This window comes from Trichoplax adhaerens, genomic scaffold (assembly GCF_000150275.1).
Source record: "Trichoplax adhaerens TRIADscaffold_19 genomic scaffold, whole genome shotgun sequence".
Lineage (NCBI taxonomy): Eukaryota > Metazoa > Placozoa > Uniplacotomia > Trichoplacea > Trichoplacidae > Trichoplax > Trichoplax adhaerens.
Genome location: NW_002060961.1, coordinates 1,028,309 through 1,048,701, shown reverse-complemented (window position 1 = coordinate 1,048,701; position 20,393 = coordinate 1,028,309). Strand labels below are relative to the sequence as shown.

Genomic DNA, 20,393 nt, shown 5'->3' with positions numbered 1-20,393 from the left:
GCAATTTTTTTGAGATCCTTATATTACCATTTTTCCCCCTTTCCCCTTTCCACTTTCCCCCCCCCCCCCCCCAAAAGGAGAGAAAAGTACGCACTACGCGTTTCTTACAGGTCATCACGTTGCTATAGTATCGTTATATACCGTACGAAAATCATAAAATTATATTATTTAATCGAGAATTTATAGTACTTTATCTGTTAAGTTAAGACTACAGAAAGCAACATTGAAAATTTAATTTGGTTTAATTAATTTATGAAGTTGTAAATTGCAGGTGAACCATTTTGTGTATATACAGTATAATGCTCAGTCAGGAAATTGTGCATGTACAATATATTGCGTGTTACGAGTGAGGGGTCTACTAGTTCTGATATGATAACAGACTGCGCTAAGTAAGTTAGTACTTTGAGATTTGTATTGTATCGCTTTAATTAAGAGCGTAAATTATGCATTGATAACACGATAGCAAATTTAGATATGACCTTATGACATATTTGTTAAGATATGATTGCATTGAAGGAAAATCATTACGTAACTAATTGTATATAAATCGTGAAAATTGCCGTATTAATTAAGAAAGTCTAGAGATAGCCGTATTGCAGCTAGATAATCCTTGGTAGTTATAAGACAAACCTAATCTTATTTAATAAAGTGAAGTTTATAAGAAACAGCAGTTCTTGTTGTACTATGGAGAAGACACTTTATTACAACGTTATGAAATATTATTAAAAACATTAGTCGAACGCCAAATTTTACGCATCGCTATACTGAGAGTAATAGGATAGAATTGAATATATTAATCAACGTTGTTTGAGACACTAGTTTTATAACTACAACCTGAAAGCCATTTTTATATAACTCAAGCAAAACAGTGCGTTTTAATAAAGTCCAGCTTTTTATAAACTACTGATATATTTTACGGTAACAGATCTAGTAAAAATGCCACATATAGTGTGACTTATTACTTAAGCATTTATTAGGTCATTGGAGATGGTAGTTTCTTACTACGACTTAATAGCTATTTTCATGCGATTCAAGCAAGATATAGTGAGTTTTAACAAGATCAAATTTATAATTATCTAGTGATATATTTCGACGTAGTAAAAGTAAAAATTGCACCATTAGATATGGCATGACATATTACCTACGTTTTTGTTACTATAGGTACCAGTATACTGCTAAATATGTTGTTTGATATGTTGCTACCTAAGGTAAATTACAGATCTATGCTTATAAGCATATACTCATGCTTACGGTACAACACGATATTGCAGCATTATTGTTGTGCAGTGATATTTTTGCAACAGCATAACTTAACAAGTGCGCTTTAACAAGATTGATTGCATACACAATCATAGCATATGGTACGTTCTTTTTTTGCAGTCCGATTGCTGATTGCTTGTTATATTAGTTCAGTTCAAAAGTAGTTAACGTTTTAACTAGATTGAACTTCTATGAAATAAATCTCCATCACACCATGCAATTGTGCCTAATTATGGTATACTATACGATATTTATAGTTCTGCAGTCTTTCTCCTATGCGTGCTCTACCCCAAGGGTAGAAATATTGTTCATTTTTGTTTCATATCTTTGTTGGTTTTATAATTATGATTGTTATAGCTGCCTATTTACTTTATGTACCATATGCCATTTACAGCGTAAATTAATATAATAAACTTATTTTCTTAATAACAGTGTATCGTATTAATTATAACTTTGAAGCCTACGAATTCAACTTTACTAAATTATCGAGCTCTCCACCGCAATAATTGTACTTGATACCATAAAATGCAATCATGCATCATACTTGAAGCTAGAAACTGTAAACATCGAATTCTTACGATAAAGAGTTATCTGAAAACTTTAGTTGTGGATTGTGCCAATAACAATATGCATCTAATAGAAATTCAATATTACTGATTGTTCAATTATGATCAATTTCTGATTAACTATTTGCTTTATAGATAATTTCTTCATAATGTAATTATCGGGAATCTTAAAAGTCTACGATTAATAATTGATTATTATCTGTAATTTTAAATCTTGCTAATGAAACTGTACCCGTTTAATAATGATTAGTGCAGTTATTTGCACAAATTTGACATAATTTAAATCCTTTAAGATTTGACTTACAGTGACAATGTATAGGTTTAATCTATCGTTTATGAAATATTTTATTTGCATAATGTCTTGATTGGATTTAATGTGTATAACGATTATTTCCTTTTCTTAACTTTCCATGGTTAAAAGCTAGAACTCGTTCAATGTAGGATAAAAAGTATAAATTGACATCCAATCATAGTTTGCATCCTATAGTATCGATATGGCTTATGGAACTACATGAGTTTGGATTTTTCTTATCAGATCATTAACTTCTTTTACTATACCTATTCTTTGCTGTTTTTACGTACTGTATGAGATCCATAGGCAACTTTTAAAATATCACCACTACACTCTCTATTTTAGCAATTCAGCACAACAGCATAACATAGGCATGCCGTATCCACGCCCACCTATAGCCATAGCAACAGCAACTGTCTGTGGACAGGAGAGGACGATTGGACACGGAATATGGGAGGTGACCCAGAAGAAGACAGTCGTCTTGTACAGTACAGTACAGTGTACAGTACAGTGGAACCTTTTTACAGTACAATATATTGTACATATACAGTGCCATGTACTGTATGTAACGCACGGGTGGCTGCCTGCTGCCCTGCCCATTTTTAGTAGGAGTTATGCCTAAACATGACCTACGTCGTAGACGTAGAGTATGAGGAAATTGCAATTGCTTTCTTTACTCCACTACTACCTTTCGAAGAGCTACAGTACAGCATAGCATCCTTGGCAAATTCTTTCCAAAGCTTTTTAGCTATAACTAATTCCATTTCTCCCAGATGGCATAGTCATTCCTTCCCTTTAATCCTTGAAATCATTAGAAGTAGCTGTCTTAATCATCATTCTTGGCTGCTTGTCAAGTCATGGCGTTGTCATTCTCCATTGCTTAAACTGTGCAGTCGTGTTCCTGCTGTTGTCATAACTACCGGATCAGTCAGCTCGAGCATTGCAGCCATTAGGTAAACAAGTTCAATCCATGCTATTGAAAAAATTAGGATTATTCCTTCTCTAGTCCTTGAAAGCTGGTAATCGACCAAGAAAATAGTAACACTGTCTTCTACTTATTATACTATTGGTGGCTTTGAGCAAAGAAACGTTTCATTCCATTGTAAATTTTACAACTGTGATTCAAGGTCGAATTATCACCTACCAGGATAACCTTTTCACCACAACGAGATTCAAATTCCTGGACCACTTGAAGAATGGCAGAAAGCAAGCCTATTGTATCATGTACGCCTAAGTATTTTACACTTGTTTGTTAATCACTTTAATTTTGTAAGTTAAGGTAGCTCGAGAAAGTGTTATAAGATAGACAAGATGACGATGCCGTAGAAAATGTACAATGCGATAAGAATGAGCAAAATAGACAAGGGAGAATGATTATATCATATATCTAGCATGAAAACATTGCTGGCTGGTGTAGTTTAGAATCGTAATAAATCTTGCATAATAGAGAAGTAAATGCATTATACGTGTTACAGCTATACAAGCAATCGACTAGCTTATTACTTAATTTTCTAAAGTAATCAATTGTACTGGACGTCGTCATAGTTCACGCTAAAGTATACATCATGAAGCAAGAAATCAAGTATTTCAGAACACATTGTGCATTCTATCCATGTTGCAGTTCAATACAGTATAATGGGACAGTATTAAATCCAATATAGGCCAAAAAGGTAAATGATATTGCATAACTGGTCGTGTAGTTAAGAGAATAATACGTCTTGCAGAACATCGAAGGAAGTTGCATTATTCGTTTAACACCATCATTCTAATTAGGTTATCCCTGTTATACACTATGGAGAAGAATATCAGTAGAATGCTTTTCCATTAGATTTCTTGTGGTAATCTGTCGGTTATACCAGACAAAAAAATATCGTAGACTAGTCACTTGGCCTAGTATACATCATAGTTCAGCACGCTTAGCGATATCATAAGCAAGAAAACCAACCCGGCATGGTATACAAGTAGAAATTGAACACAGTCAAATCATTATCTTGCATTGCATTACACATTCATTTCGTGGAGTTATTAGTTAATCATTTTGACCTTGTAGTTACAAACTCAAAGTAGAATAAGATATTTCGGCTTTTTGATTACGCTTCAAACCCTTGCCAATTACTCTAATGTTTTCAGGTTAGTTAATGTAAAATGCCCCTACCTAGTTTAACACAACATATTCGTATAGTGCATATGGATGGAGCTACGTGGCAAACGATACCTGTTTACTAATGTAGTGTAGTTTTGATATATGAGCTTTTATAATGCAGAAGTAGCATGTATTATACGTGTTACAACATTATTGGATCATCAACATTTCAAGGTTATAGTAGACATTCAATAATCTTACAACATAGAATTAAATTTATTAAAACGAGTTTTAAATACTATGAATATTACCATCATTACATGTGTTTTTTTTACCGATATACTATTTTAGGTCTTGGAGATCGAGAGCTATATACCTTGTTATATCGTCATCTCTGTTCTCGATTGCCAAATGAAGAAATTGAATTTCAAAGGTACTGTTATGACGAGTTAATATTGCGATATTTTTATATTCAAATGTTTTGTATGTCTGTATACCTCAGCTTAGAAAGATGCAAATTTTAATACAAATCATTAAGACTGAGTCTAAAAATTGGAAATATCCTTTACTGTTAAATGTATATTTCTACTTAATGTAAATGCCCCTGGCATTAATCTGTGTTTATTCGCAGCATCAACTGCATTATGCATGTATATTAATAACTTTTATATGATGTATCTTACTTACATTAAAACATTACCGCAGTATAGTTTATTTAGATCCATATAATTACCCTACCATTAATAATCCTGATACAACGCACATATTATTATCTTTTCAGATCCCTCAACTTTCCACCGAAATATGTCACCATAAATGTTGATTTTGCTGTCTTTGATGAAAATTTACTCAAGATTGAAGACGAATCCAAATACAGCCTCTATAAAGTGCCTTTCTTCCACATCTACGTTACCGACTGTGCGGTAAGATACTGTTGATAGTATCCTAACTTCTGTCTTATTTTACGTCAAGTATTGAAAACTAATTCGAGTTATAGCATTTAACTATATCTTTAAATCTGAGAGCTCTTCGTAATCTGGAGTTATTCGCTGTGATAAAATTTTTCACCTCTACTTTAAATATATGTGTAGACTATTTTACATGTTAATAGTCTATATTTTATGAGGTGGTACTGCATGTTTCTGCCTTCAACTAAAAGATAGGATTGTAAGCAGCGAATTATATATTACAGGATTTGGATACCTATAAAACTAAGCACAAACTGCAAATAAGTGAATGGTTAAGAACTCTGAAAAACTACGATGTAAATGATTGGTGCATTATCCTTATTACTAGTGCTGATGGCTCGAGAATGAAGTCAAAATTAAATCTGACGAAATCATCTGTGTACGATAAGATTAGAAATGATTTCAACATCACGAAGCAGCAGGATAGGTTACATTTTTTTATTTATACTCTTATAATTAATTTAAATTAAAATGTTCTATGCCTGCTAAATTTAGCTATTCCTTATTAATTGGCATCCTATAGATGCTTCCAATTGGTAGATCCTACGAGCAAAATGCCTCGTTCATTAGAATCTTGGACTTACCTAACGAACAGACTTAGGAGATTATTATTAATATCATTTAGTACTCATCTCATACAGTTTGAAGAAAAATTACGATTGATACGCAATAAAAGAAATGATGCAAATTGGAACTATTGTACCTACTTTAGATTACAAGTATGCCAACATACTAACGCACATTAGCGGAGCTGTAATTTAACGATTGAAACATTTTGTAATTTATAATCCTATCTAGGAAGAGTTAGCCATTGTATATGAATTGATGGGATTGGATGATGAATGTTTAATTCAGTACCGCGAATTAGATGCCTTGCTAAGTGAATTTATCAGTGATGCAATAAATAAAGGTATAAAGATACAACTCGTTTGTTTGAATATTTTAAATTCGAAATTGTAAAATTATATCTAATATTAAATGTCATACTTCCATTTAGATTCGATAAAATGGTTTAATAATTTGGAAAATCAGTATAAATCATGGAATGGTGTACTATGGCATTACGACAAGGATTTCAAGGCTCAGTTAATATCTTCAAGAAATGTTACATTTTTAGACTTTCGTAATTATATATTCTCCAGACAAAGTAATTTGCTTATCAGACTTAATCAGCCAGCAACAGCTGCAGAAAGTTTACTCAATTTTATGTCCACTTGCTCTTACGAATTGGAGGTACTTAAGGTATGCAAGCAGAGCCTGCAATCATGCAATACTTACTATATCCTAGTTAATTTTTTTATTCTATTGAGTAATAATTTTCAGCTATGTAATGAAACTTTAAATAATTACATTCTTAGTGGCCACACTCAATAGTGATAAATTAAATATATTTTTAGACAACACTTTCACCTGGCGCTCACGCTTGCTGGGTCTTTTTGTCCAGCATGACTTTACTTCATAAAATTGAGTCAAAATTTATGATCAATGGCTCCATTTTAGTCCATACCTGCAATTTGTGGGCCTGTAGTCGAAGTAAAGTAAGTACAATACTAGTGAGCTACACAATGGCATGATTTTGGCAAGTTGACATTCCTATAACTGTATATTCGATATCAGCTGTTGGTACTAGGTGAACTGTGCGGATTAATACCGAAAATGACACAACAGTCGGAGCATCTCCAATGTGCTTGTGAATTGCTGTCTGGAATAACCGTAGAGAGCAACGGTTTGCTTGCGATATTCATGTTTGTCTGCTGCATCTCTATAGATAAATATATAGAAATTTTTTACGTATATAACAGAACCGAACAGTCCCTACTCCAAATTGCGCAATGCTTTAAACTCTAAGTCGGAATTTCAAAAATACTATATAGTAAGAATGTGATATTCTGTCAATATTCAAAGATGCCGTAATGATTACAGAATTAGGCTTCGTATTTATATATATATATATTTTTAGGAATTATGTTGTAAAACGTTAGAAAATTTTAAACACGTCGGTAGACTACGAAGAGCGAGACAAATTGGGAAAGAGCTAGCTAATTTCTATATGTACGTTTAGATTCTATATGCACGTACACAACTATGGCAATAACAGTATTAATGTTTGCTTACGATATTTCATAGACAATGCGAAATGTATGACCGCGCTGAAGTCTTACTACGTGAAGCATTTGATACTTACGTTATAGAGGGTTGGAAAAAGCTTGCAGAGGATGTTTTATTGATCCTGGCTGAATGTGAAAAGTACTTGCAGGAAGAAAAACAATATCTTTACCAAGTGTATAACGTAGTAAAACTATTGCTTGACGAAATAACTTTCTTTCAGTGAAAATTTAGTCAGATTTTTGTGATAGATTCGCGTTTAGCTCATTGATTGTAAAGATTATCTTTAGTTAAAGCTTTATTATGAAAATTTTTGATGCGTTATTCATGCCTTAACTTCCATGTACATTTATTTTGTCATGCATCATATTGAGTTCGAATTGTAATGTTAGTGAGCAAAAGCGACTGGAATATTCTTCGCATTTGGAACATTCCATAGACGGTATTGGTTAGTGACTATCTTGAATAATATAAAGTTAATACACTACATTACCTTTGTATTCGTTTAGCGATTAATCGATATATTTACTTATAGATGAAGAAATGTGCTTCCCGATGATGCCTTTATTGGAAGTAAAAACTATTAAACTAATGAGTGATCACGCTGATAAAATATCACTCGGTAGTATCCGTGTATGTGTTGACGTTTTTAATCATTCTTCCAAGGTAATAGTGTAGGACTATGTTATTCGTGGATATATCGTTGTTCTTACTTTTAATTGCAATATTCGATATGTTTGAAATAGGAAATTAAATGCAATGCCCTTAGTCTAGCTATAAAACGACAAAACAATGATTCTGAAGAGTTACATCGATCTGTTCCTACCAGTAGTTTATCAGCGCTACACTATAAAGTTTCGCTTCATTCATCAGGATCAGATTTTTCGGTTGATATGTTTAATTTTCTGCGAGTTAGCGACGAAAACCTTAACAACTCGGAATCGTCTAGTTTGGATACCACCGCAAGCGACCAAGATGCAAAGAAAACTAGACAAATAATTCAAATGCTAGATACGGAGCACAACAGTAACAGCATTATTAAGCCGTATGATAGTGACTTTAAGCATCTGGTATGCGACCAGGCAATTTTAAGACCAGGACTCAACTCAGTTATTGTAACTGGAGAGGTATATATTGTGTTGAATGTTTTTTGTATACGTCTTTCATTGCTTCTATGCACGGCTCATTTCTGAACCTATCACGAGACAGTATTCCCATAAGTAAGCCGATACCGAGATATAATTCCAAATGCGTTCATTGCTCTTTAGATCGGTAAAGATGGGGAATATCAAGTTCGTTCCTTTAGTCTCAATATAAATAAAAAGATGACCTTAGTCCATCCACGAGTTGAAGATGATAAATTCAGTTTTAACGTTATCTTTATACCTCCGAGGATCGATATATCCAGCCACGGCCAATTATCAGGTTAAAATCATGCTTATGTATAAATACCTGAATGAAAAGTGAATTACTAGTATATGAATATTTAGAAATATTTATATTTTATTTTTCGTAGAACTATTCATTGCCGGTGCAAAGCAAAACGCTAACGTGAAATTAATTAATGGTTCTACTGCAATTTCGTCTGGTTCACAACTGAAATTATGTTCTAGCACAGGTTTAAAATTCATTCCGAAGCCTTCATATAGTGCTAAGAAACGTCTTCACGATCAACCAATTGGTAATTAGTGTAGTGTTCAGTAACAATTGATGCGACCATTTGTAAATTATGAATACATCATTTCTAAAATGTTTGAAGGCTAATAGTTATGCATACGAAATTATTCCTGTATTTACAATTACAGATGAGAGCGTGGTCGTAGATTTAGATATCAATAGCAAAGAAATGCAAGATAGCTTTGAAATATTAGTAACGTTGCCTGCTTGCGAAAGTTATGCAGAAATTAGCTTCGATTTGGAGTTTTTAGCTCATCAAGCTTTGTCTATAGTATCTTGTCGAACTCAAACTGATCGAAAACCAGCTGATAATGATCCGCTGGTAAAGTACTCACACCAGGTAGTAGGTCTTGACTTGCATAATCTAAAATGAACCAAGTTAAATTTTTTTATACTGTTCCAAATATTTGTAGTTGTTCCTTCGTTGCCTTTGGTTACCACCAACGTATAGTTGTATCATTACCTTAATATTTTATGAACCGTTCATTTTGAAACAAAAGCTGCAACTGACAGGCATCAGGTTTGTATAGATATTCCCCATTCTATTTCAGGTTTACCGTCATTACAGTCTATGCTTTAACGGTCTCTTTGCCTTCCCATCTATTTAGAAATTTTGTTCATATCATATTACAAGCAGTATTGCCGACAATTATAAATATAGAAGAAGCTAGTTTAAAAGCAAATTCAATAGCGAGCGGAGGCGATAATGCAACATTAATCAACTTAATTCCGGTTAAGAAATCAGGCAATATTGTGAGTAACTGGAAAGTCAGAGCAAATTCGATTCTTTGTCTTGTAGGGTTTTTAACCTTTATATTGTTTATGATGTATAGAAATTGCATCCAAATCAAACCCTTTCGCTGCTTTGGCAAGTTACGTATAACAATAATGGTAATATAGTATCTAAGAATATATTCCTGTTCTGTTTAATTTTAAGTCGTTAACGCACAATAAATTTAATGTTGGCAAACTCTATTGTTTCTCTTAAAAGACACAGAGTCATTAGAGCTATCGAATGAGAAACTGCAGCAGATATGTACGCTACTTGTTGACTATAGTATGGTAGATGAAAAGGTGACCATCCTACTTCACGTTAGAATTGATATTACATAGGGCTCTACTAATTATTATGCAATTTTCATACAGAGTGAAGCTAATAGGAACGTCGAACCATTTCAATTTATATATAGGTTAAGTTTAGCCAACGTGCAGGTAATAGAAAGAATCTTGTATTATTATTGTATGAATGTCTATTGTTCTAATATCCGATTTATTTTGGTGGTAGATGTTATATACCATTAACAGTTTTATCCATCCGGATACAAATTGTGATTCCATTGTTGTTGGTTTGCCGTGCAATTTACAGATTGAAATCAAAGATACGAGAAAGAAACATGCTAATGATAATAGTACGATAAATTCTGAATCCCCAATAGATCATTATCACCTGTTATATTCAATCCAAGTAAATACTTCATCTTGGATAGTGTGCGGGCGAAATTGTGGAATAGTCACGATACCACAAGTTCCTGGTGCCACTGTTTCTGTATCTGTAATGGTTGTTCCCTTAGTTAGTGGTAATCTTCCGATGCCATTTGTTAAATTGTGCAAATATAATCCAAACTATATACAGTATTTACGTCAGAAAAGCACTCATTCAGAATCGTTAGAAAAATCTGTTAGCAATCAAGGCCTAACTACAACTGAAACCGTCAATGCAGTACAGCCGGATCCAAAATTATCTTCCAGCTTAACTCCAAACTCATCCTTTTTGTCAATTCAAGAAATGATAGAAGCTAGCGGTTCAGAGAATAATGATGCACGTATAGCCGAAAGCAGTAATCCTAGAAATAAACTTACAGCACACAACTCTTTGAATGAGATCAATCTGAGTTCTAGTGAAGAATTCGAATTTTATCCATTATCTGATCACAGAACAGTCTTAGTCGATTCAGTTTCATCAAGAGAAAGCATTGAACCGGAAGCTTCTTCAAAGTTGAAAAGTTCTATCAGTTATAGTGGTTTAAATTATGTAGAAAGACAAAAGCAGCATTTACAACGTCAAGCTTCAAGTAATATTCCGGAGTTAGCTAATAATACCATAGTAAGATCTTTTAAGCCCGGAGAAGTGTGTAATTGTAGCAGAGCTTGCCAAATCCGTGTTTTGCCATCCAGTGTAGCAGATCCTCTTTGCTATACTATTTCGGTTGTGGATGCTACGTCTAATCAGTCATGACAAAGTATTTCTGTTATATAGATTTAAAAATTGTATCGGAGAAGTTTAACCTTTCATTCTATATCTGCTACAATTTTTTCATTATCTTGTTTCGATTTAAATGTAAAAGTTGCATACGTTAATTGTGAAATTTACTTGTATGTATGTGTAAGTATTATAAAAACTGGGGTAATATGTTCCGGTCTTATGATCATGTTACTCCTGATTCGAATCGGTTTATCATTTCTCGAGAAATCGAATATTTTCGCTTACTTTCCTTATATTAGCTATGTTGAATATAAATATTATTTTCAGATTTTACTGGTTCCTAAAATTTGCATTTTAGTTACTAGTGTATCAAAAATTAAACGATGATTAATAAATTTGCAAAAATTTCTACTAGCTGCTCACATTCTTATTTTTGTTAAATTATACGTCTTCGTATACGAGTATACGAGTTGAATAAGAAAAAATGTCCTAAATTTTTGGCATATGTTGCGCTGTCTGCATTTCGGCTAACTATACGAATTAGCTTCGAATACAATTGCTACATTGTAGTTTATCCATATTACTGCACACAATGTGCATAGGTGCCGTTGTATTATTCTAGCAATAGTGATTGACCACAGTTACGCATAGAAACATCAAACATTTAAATTTGGCATGTAAAACTGCTTCGATAAATAACCTTGGTAAAGTCGTTTTTATTTCATTTCGCAAATTGAGACGATATTTTCTGTAGCATGAAAAAAGCTCTAACTTTTCCTTAGCTATACAAACATAACCCGTTAATACAGATTCTTCAAACAACGCGAATAATGTTTTATTTAAATAACTTATTTAGAAATTCTTGGCAATAATCGATCATGATACCTAGCAGTAAACGTTTACGTTCACTACAGTATCATGCCTAAGCTAATATACTTAACCCTGACACTCCATTGTTTCGGACATATCTGTCTCTTTTCGATAAAATAATTCAATAAGAAAAGCGAGAAAGTTGATTATTAACAGTAATCACGAAGTACTTCGAGCAGGTGAGCTATTTACAAACTTATGCCTACTAAGAATTGATTATTTCATATCCATAAAAATTTTATACGCAGCTGATTAACAAGAAAAATTTTAGTTGTGTATGTTTGCTATTATCAATTCTATGACAGTAAGCTATGAAATTTCTAGCTTTTTATAAGATAGTATAATTATTATTTATCGTTAACATATTTTAAATAGCGTACTTATGAATTTACGATAGTACCTGCTCTAGGCATACCATATATATATATATAAGTATATCTATATACATGCACAGCTAAATTTAAACTATAGCAGTGTTAAGCCATTGTCTGGCGGACAATCTCTAACTTTGTTAGCCTATGGTTGCACACATTGAACCATTTCCATAGCACATCATACAAACTTTAGCATCGACTGGTTTCATACCAGGCGTATTTGTTTGAACTTGCTTTGAGCAAATAGCACATTTATTCCAATGAGGTAACGGATGGGGATTATGTCTCATGCAATAGTAAACTGGTGATTTTTGAGATGATACAAATCCACCGCAGATTATACAAGCATCACGATTTAAAAATGGACCTTGACCAAGGCCATTGGTTTTATACTGGCACATATGACAAATTACTGCTTGCTTTTCTTTCTTGAAGCAAAAATTTTGACATCGGAGTCGCTAAGAAAATAAAAGTGAAAAGACATTATCCAGTAGAAAGTGCCATCCTCAAACTATTGACGATAATAATTTACATTTTCTACATTGTATTATACAATTCTATATTTAATATTATGGAAAATGGCATTAAAATTAATCATGATCATAGTATATCTTAACATTAATATGGCAATCTCTATTTCGATATAAGAGATGTATCTAGCATTTGCATCTCGGGTAATTAAGCGCGAAACTATAGCATTTATCTTTGCCTTTTGCTACTAAATTATGTATTGTATTACTACTTAGCCAAGCTAAGCTGGTGCATTTAATTGCTGGATCAGTAGATAAGTAATTCTCTTAACTACCAAAGTCTTTAATTAATTTTTATCAATTAACTAATTATTCTCAGTTACACCATTTTAAATATGAAACTATACGTAATTATCATCAAATATTTTAAGCTATCGAGTAAGTCTCACCCTTAAATACGATTGCTTTTGATGCTGTGGCATATGAACAGACCTTTTACCGCGTATAAACTCAATTAATTTTTTTTTCTCGCCAATTTCAAATAATTGATAAGGCAATTCTAGACATATACGTTCAAGATCGGAACAACTATTTTCAAAGTACTCAATTAACATTTTCCGATAGCTATTAACAGTTGCTCTATCGTTTTGTAGGAAGTCATTTCGAACAGTCTAAAATTGAAAGAAAGGAGAATTGGCAATGCAATAATGATTAATTTAATGTATATGTATACATTCATCTGCATAACTATTCACGAATAATAAAATGTGATAACGTATTAGTTAGAAGTTGGATATTTCTTATTTAATGTGCAATAAGAGCTTTTCATAATTGCACTGAATTATGTGCTACAACTAGGATTGATGAAATAATATTTAATAAGTAATGAGATGGTTGCAATTTGCTTATTCTGTAAGAATTATCACGTAGTAAAACATTCCTAGTTTCATTCATAATAGTTTAAGACGATATTACCTCAATTATGCTATATTTAAATATCCGATACCTTGCTAATTGAGCGATGAAAAAAATCTAGGACGGCGACTCCTTGATTGCTTTGGTAATTCCTTAAGAAAGGCTTTAACGCTCGATAAGCTTGCGCCCAAGCAAGCATAGGTAAGGTTTCTAATTGACTTAATACTTGCTTTAATTCGATTTCATATAGTCCATGCCTAGAAGTCTCTATTAGACATAATATCTAGTACGAAAGCAAACAACCTAGGTTTAGAGCTTTTAACAAAAGTACGTAATTTCTAACCAAGAAGCGAAATAGGCTATTACGCTAGACACTTTTAGGGTAACTAGTAAAATGACCTATTAATTATGAAACAATATAATAAATCTCTAATATGCATGATATCTTATACATAAGCAAACAATCTTGGCTTCTAATAAATATCATTACTCTCATGTTTGATGATTTCAATATAATTAGTTAAAATAATGGATCGACTAACGAAGCATTGTTACATTTGATTGCCATTCACCTTTTTGGCTATGCCATAGTTATCTTCACTAATAATACGTTCCAAAATATCTTTTAGTAAACCTTCTAAGGTTTCTGTAAAACATTATTCAACACACATAAAAGCCCATTAGTCAATTAGTAAATATTCAAGTACGCAGCAAACAAAAACTAACTCCTTAATGCAATTGTGGTAGAAATATCCATTAATATTTCGAGATTAGCTGATTTCTGATCGTGAAAAATTTTATACTCTCAAACGATATTTAGCACATACACAAATTAATATTAATACTGGATAACAAACCAGTTACAGCAATAGAATACAGTATAAGAATGACTGATTAAGAATATACTTATCAAAAGTTAAACTTAATCTCAAGCACCTGAAAATCTTTTAATCTTATCGGTAACTTGTTCAAATATTCCAAAAACTCGCAGCTCTTCGCATGCTAATGCAAGCCATAATGGATTGCATGCGGCAGGGTATGATGTCAACAAATCAAGCTGAATCTGATCTAGAGACTATCGAAATTGTGAGAAAATATTAGGAATATCAATAAAGATTTATATCTGCTGATTTTATAACTATATAAATCAGTCCATCAAATAGGTAATCGATCTTGAATTACTTTTCGATATTGAGCTAATATGTGGACGACAATTTCTTTCCTTGCATTAGTATCCAATTGCGTTAGCTGAAGTTGCTGCAGTTGCAGTGGATGCTCCATCAGTTTGCTCAGTTCAGCACTTCCATCGATAGCGCTAAATAAAATTCTTACTTTTCCATGTAAATTCTTGGGTAACCAACTTAGATCACAGTTTCCTAACTATATATTAATTGAATGATCACTGTATACTATTAACAAGCTAATAATATCAGTGATACAAATAAATTCACTAGGTTTGGTATTCTACCTGATTTAGGGCATCAAAAATAAGCACAAATGGTGAAGTGATGGCGGTCGCAATATCTTCCGTCCATTGACGAAAATAGTGAAATAGTTCTGATGTTGAAATACGGCTCAAACTGTCTATATCTTCATCACTTGCTTTTAACTTTTCTAAAAATTTGATATAGTATAAAATGTGAGAACAATTAGTACACGGCGCTTGATTAACTTCATAACATAATCGAATAAAAACATTGCCATTTCCAGGTAGGCTATGTTAGAAATTTTCGCGGTAAAACATTTCAAATATTCAATTAATTATCTGAATTAATATTAATCGACTTAGATCCAGAATTTTATCAATCTTTGAAATCATCTATCAAAATACCAGGACCGTACCGCTTAATGTCTTTTATGAATGATAAAATTAGAAAGTCGAAATAGGAAATGCGAAATTCATATTTTATTTACCGCGATAACGATCCTTCATATAAAAGCAAGCTCTCAAAATCATCTCATGAACACTCGTTGAGCTAGGAGAAGCTCCAATAAAGTGATAAAAGACGTCGAAATTCATCTATTGAGTAAAGGTAATAAAAAATTAATGTAGCCAAATGGAAAAAGCGATCATGTTAATAAAAATATTTTGTAAAGCTTAACGCCTACGAATTCATTTACCTTTTGCAAAGTCAATACACAAGCTGACATTAATGCCGATTTACCCATACCAGATGCACCAGTAATAACTAACGGTGAAACCGTATCATCAGAATAAGTCTTTAACTGATCATTATTATCATCTTCCGAGGCTTGATTGCTTGCAGTAGTAACATAATGAACAACAGATTGGATCTCACTTTTTCTACCGAGAACCTGCCTGCCACGGCTTTGCATGAATATTTCATGACTTGCAAATTCTTTAAAATGAACAAAATGAGATCCATAAATTAGAAAAAAATTGAAAAAAAATTGCATAACCTCTTGCTCATATTAATCATCATTGCAAATTGATTAAGGAATGGCGAGAATCTATGCCCGTTAATTTACTACAGTATGGTTATGGATAAAATTCAAGGTGCCAAAATACGAGAGGAATAGTTATATGCAGTAAGATAATAAAATAAAAATATGATATTTGTAAAATTTATGATGAATGATGAAAATCTTCGTCGGTGTTCAATTAAAATCAACGCCTATGCGGATATTATACAAAGCAAAATTTTATAAAGTAGTATGGCTTTTTATGCAATAGCTAGCGCTTGATATATGGCCTTGTCACAGACTACTTCCTGACAAGTCTACTAGTCTAGTCAACGTAAAGTACTTACTTTGAGTTGCTTCTACAGATTACTAGTCCAATTTATCGAAAGATTTAGTACTATATCTACTGTAACGCTTAACAACTACTTTTCTAAAAGTCTCGTAATCAGTAGACACACTGTACTATAATCGACAAAACATATAACATTGAAATGCTGTGAGAAACAACACTTTCTTTAATTCCATAATTTAGGAAACATAGTACCGTAGCAGGCCTACTGTATTTATTAGGCTTAGCTGATTTGACATAAATCGAAAAAATCACTGATGCATAATGTTCAAACAGTGCTGTCGAAAATACATTAAAATAGGAAATGATGTTCGGATATGGTACGAAAGCAAAAGCTATCAAACATAGGAGAGTGGATATCTACAAATAGCTGCACGTAATCTTCATTCAAGTTATTGCAGTCAAGAATAACGAAAGGGCTTGATATTAAATAGAATTATAAATTTTGAAATAACACTTTACTAACCTATTTCGTAGGGAGATATTTCCGTTTTGATAGTAGGATATTGCCGTTCGATAGCAGTCTTGAAAAATTTTAGTACTTTCTCAGCAAAATCGTCTAACCCAATAAGGCTAATCTGGAAGTTTTCGAAATAACCAGCGTAAAATATTTTACTAAGCGAAGAAAAAAAGCTTAGCTATAGAGATCAACTTAAGTACCTTTTCTTGTTCACCAAGTGGCGATATTATCCCGTCATATTGGCACGAATAATGAAATACTTGACTAGACATCGTTTGTTGCAGGTGTTCTTTTAATGTCTGTATTTTGTATATCGAGATGTAATTATTACATATAAGATGAAAATAGCGTAGTATCTAATATTTTTGTAACTCTTTTGTAGAAAAGAAACAAAACCTGTAACTGTAGCTTGGACAATAAGCTATTATCACTAAATTGATAATGATATTCTTTTGGTATGTCGTTAAGAATACTTGAATCTCGAATAAAGAAAGCCGCATTCGGATTACAATTTCGATAGGCCCCATGTAAAATTTCCATATGAGTTATAGATAAAGGAAAGATCCAATTATACTTTTGTGCAATACTATCGGCAACTTGATCTGATGACGGCGTCCATCCATACCTAAATAGCATAAAATTAATTGGATAATGACCCAAATTTATTATTTAAAGCAAATGATAGGTTGCCAGTTCCAATTTAAAAGTTTTTAAAATTAAGTAATGTCAGCATATAACTAGAGCAATGATGAGCCAATAATGAGTCTGTGTTTATAATGAGGAAGTTATAATATTCTATTTATTTAATAAGTCAGCATAAACACTAGTTTATTATCTGTTACTTAGCAGTAATTAAGAAATAAAAAGCCTTATGAAACAAAACAGAGAATCGTTCATGCGTTAGTTTGTTATTCTAGACTGTTGAAATTAGTTTGAAAAAATCTCGTAATGCTTTAGCAAAAGCAAAAAATTGATAACTATCAAGCTATACGTTGCTAAAACTCTTACCTGTCTCCTAACATATTAATAAAAAATGGATGCCCATCAGTTTCTTCATGACATCGGTCAATTTCCTCTAAGCAGGTCAGTAAAACTTCCTCCGTAGTTGAATCTTTCGGTACCCCCCAACGAAGATCGCAATCAATCAAATAGAGACACTTTTCTTCACACCACTCACGAAGTTCTGGGAAGACCTGTGTGTTATAAGACAAGTCATTTAGTTCATTTGAAATTTTAATCCTTGTAGCACGCAGACAAATCAAAAAATTGGTGCCATCATTTACAGACACTACGACATCTCAATTGTGTCTCAAGGACTTGATATATATAAAAACTCTGACCGCAAAACTTTAGTACAATAAAGCAATTTAAAATTCATGGAAATTGAAAGCGTTTCTTCAAATTGTAGCACTCTAAGAATGTAAATTACCGGAGGCAATCAATGATATATTAAAATGAAATTGAAACATTGCTTCAAATTGTAACGCTTTAAAAATGTAGATTGCTGGAGGTAATCAATGATATATTAATCTGAATTTGAAACATTGTTTCAAATTATAAAGCTCTACGAGTGTACAAATATCAAAGACAATCAATGATGTATGAATAGTTACTCTTATATATTTACCTTTTTAACAAGCACTTCACGTTCCGAATGATAATCTGAAAACGTCGATGAGACAAATATTCGAATGCACTGCCATCCTGTTCTATTCTTGATATTCGAATTTTGAGGGTTATCTGAAGAATTTCGACTTTGATTGATTTCCTTCCAACAACGATCTACAACATCTTGCAAATTTTGAGGATCGGATTGGGTAGAAAAGTCTATTTCTTTACTATTTTTAGGCGTAGCATCTACTACTAGCGACGACGTCATGGTTTGGTTAATATTATGACGATTTTCTTCTTCACTAGTTAAATTGTTGATATTATTTTGTAATTTATCTATAGGTCTGTTTTCGCTTCCGATCTCTTTACATTGGCTATTGATTATCATTTCATCCACGGCAGAAGATGAAGAATGGATAATGTTATCTTGAACATGATTGCTATCGCTTCTATCACTATTATGATTTCCTTGGTCATCTTTACTTACAATTTCTTGATTAGCAGTAGCCGCAAGTAAAGTATCTCCGACACCATTGCTAGCAGTGCTTCCTGTCTGAAGATTATGGCGGTTAAAATCGACTTTACTTGAGGCAATATCATTGATAATTTTATTTTGTACTTCATCTAGAGGTTTTTCAACAGGATCCTCTGCTTGATGCAAAACATTACTACAGCTATTACTAATCTCATCAAGATTTGAATGATTTTCTTTCAAATTCATAGTCTTATTTATCATGGATCCGTTCTGATGTTTGTCCTTAGTAACGTTACATTCATTACTACCATCTTGTACTGCTTTGACAGCGTTATCCATTATCGATTTGTCGACATCATTGATATCATTCGAAAAATTTAGCTTATCGTTATAACAATTCTCCATTGGAGTAATGTCCTCTTCGTTAGAGGTAGTATTCGTTAATTGGCGACTATTTGCTACAATGTTGCCATTCTCATCGTCGTTTTGCATTACCGTTTCATCCTTGTTGTCATCCAATGATGACTTTGTTCTAGCATATTGACTTTGCTTATTCCCATTTGAAAGGTCATTGATACTATCATCGATGCTACTCTTCACCGATTCTGTTTCGGCTTGTGCCTCTTTCGAAGGTCGATCGATCCGAATGACTGGTATATTAAAAGTATCACGTTGAACAGGTTGATTGGAACTTTGACAACCAAGGCTAATTCCCATCGCTTATGGATCGAAATCAACTGAAATAGCGAACAATCTTTCCGATTTTACGCGCATTTCTACTCCTTATTTATATCCTTGATAATCACATTAATTAAACATTGAAATACAATTTGATATGAAAAGGCAATCAATATTTAATGTCTTTATGACTGCTTGAAAGGTAGCATTTAATAGCTGACTATTACAATTGCATGCTAATTAATTTTAGAGCTGATGACTAATGTGAATGCAGATGCCAGCTCTGAGCTATCCCTCCATATGGAAAGTATGCAAGTAGAGTTGCCTAGCAACATCGCGACTAGTACTAGAGTACTTTTACTGTAGGATTGAGACAATGTACTATAGTTATGGCAGCTAATATCTTAGTGTATTGTATAGCTATATCAAGACAGCAGATCAAAACTAATGTCACCCGGTATGCTTGATACTGTAACATGGGTGACATTATATATGTTGCTAAAGTTGATAGTAAAATAGACTTGTACCCAAATTATGATCCATTGTTGCATAGAAATACACCAATGCTATTCAATATAGTATGCATGATGTACTGTACTATTAAAATAAAAG

The 20,393-nt window shown here is 32.7% G+C and overlaps 2 protein-coding genes across 2 annotated transcripts; one reads left to right on the top strand and one right to left on the bottom strand.

The window, feature by feature from the left end:
• Positions 1–4,521: 4,521 nt before the first annotated feature.
• Positions 4,522–6,129, top strand: TRIADDRAFT_31676 (uncharacterized protein; the record flags this gene model as incomplete). The annotated part of the gene is made up of 5 exons (XM_002116984.1): positions 4,522–4,634; positions 4,983–5,124; positions 5,394–5,596; positions 5,693–5,888; positions 5,968–6,129. The coding sequence occupies 5 exons, from the start codon at positions 4,522–4,524 to the stop codon at positions 6,127–6,129; spliced, it is 816 nt and encodes a 271-aa protein (XP_002117020.1).
• A 6,407-nt stretch (positions 6,130–12,536) lies between these two features.
• Positions 12,537–19,820, bottom strand: TRIADDRAFT_61017 (uncharacterized protein; the record flags this gene model as incomplete). The annotated part of the gene is made up of 14 exons (XM_002116915.1): positions 12,537–12,857; positions 13,319–13,540; positions 13,876–14,067; positions 14,357–14,430; positions 14,721–14,859; positions 14,967–15,164; positions 15,253–15,398; positions 15,699–15,804; positions 15,906–16,144; positions 17,024–17,135; positions 17,218–17,316; positions 17,414–17,642; positions 18,026–18,210; positions 18,645–19,820. 14 exons carry the CDS (start codon positions 19,818–19,820, stop codon positions 12,537–12,539), a joined length of 3,438 nt encoding a protein of 1,145 aa, XP_002116951.1.
• Positions 19,821–20,393: the final 573 nt, after the last annotated feature.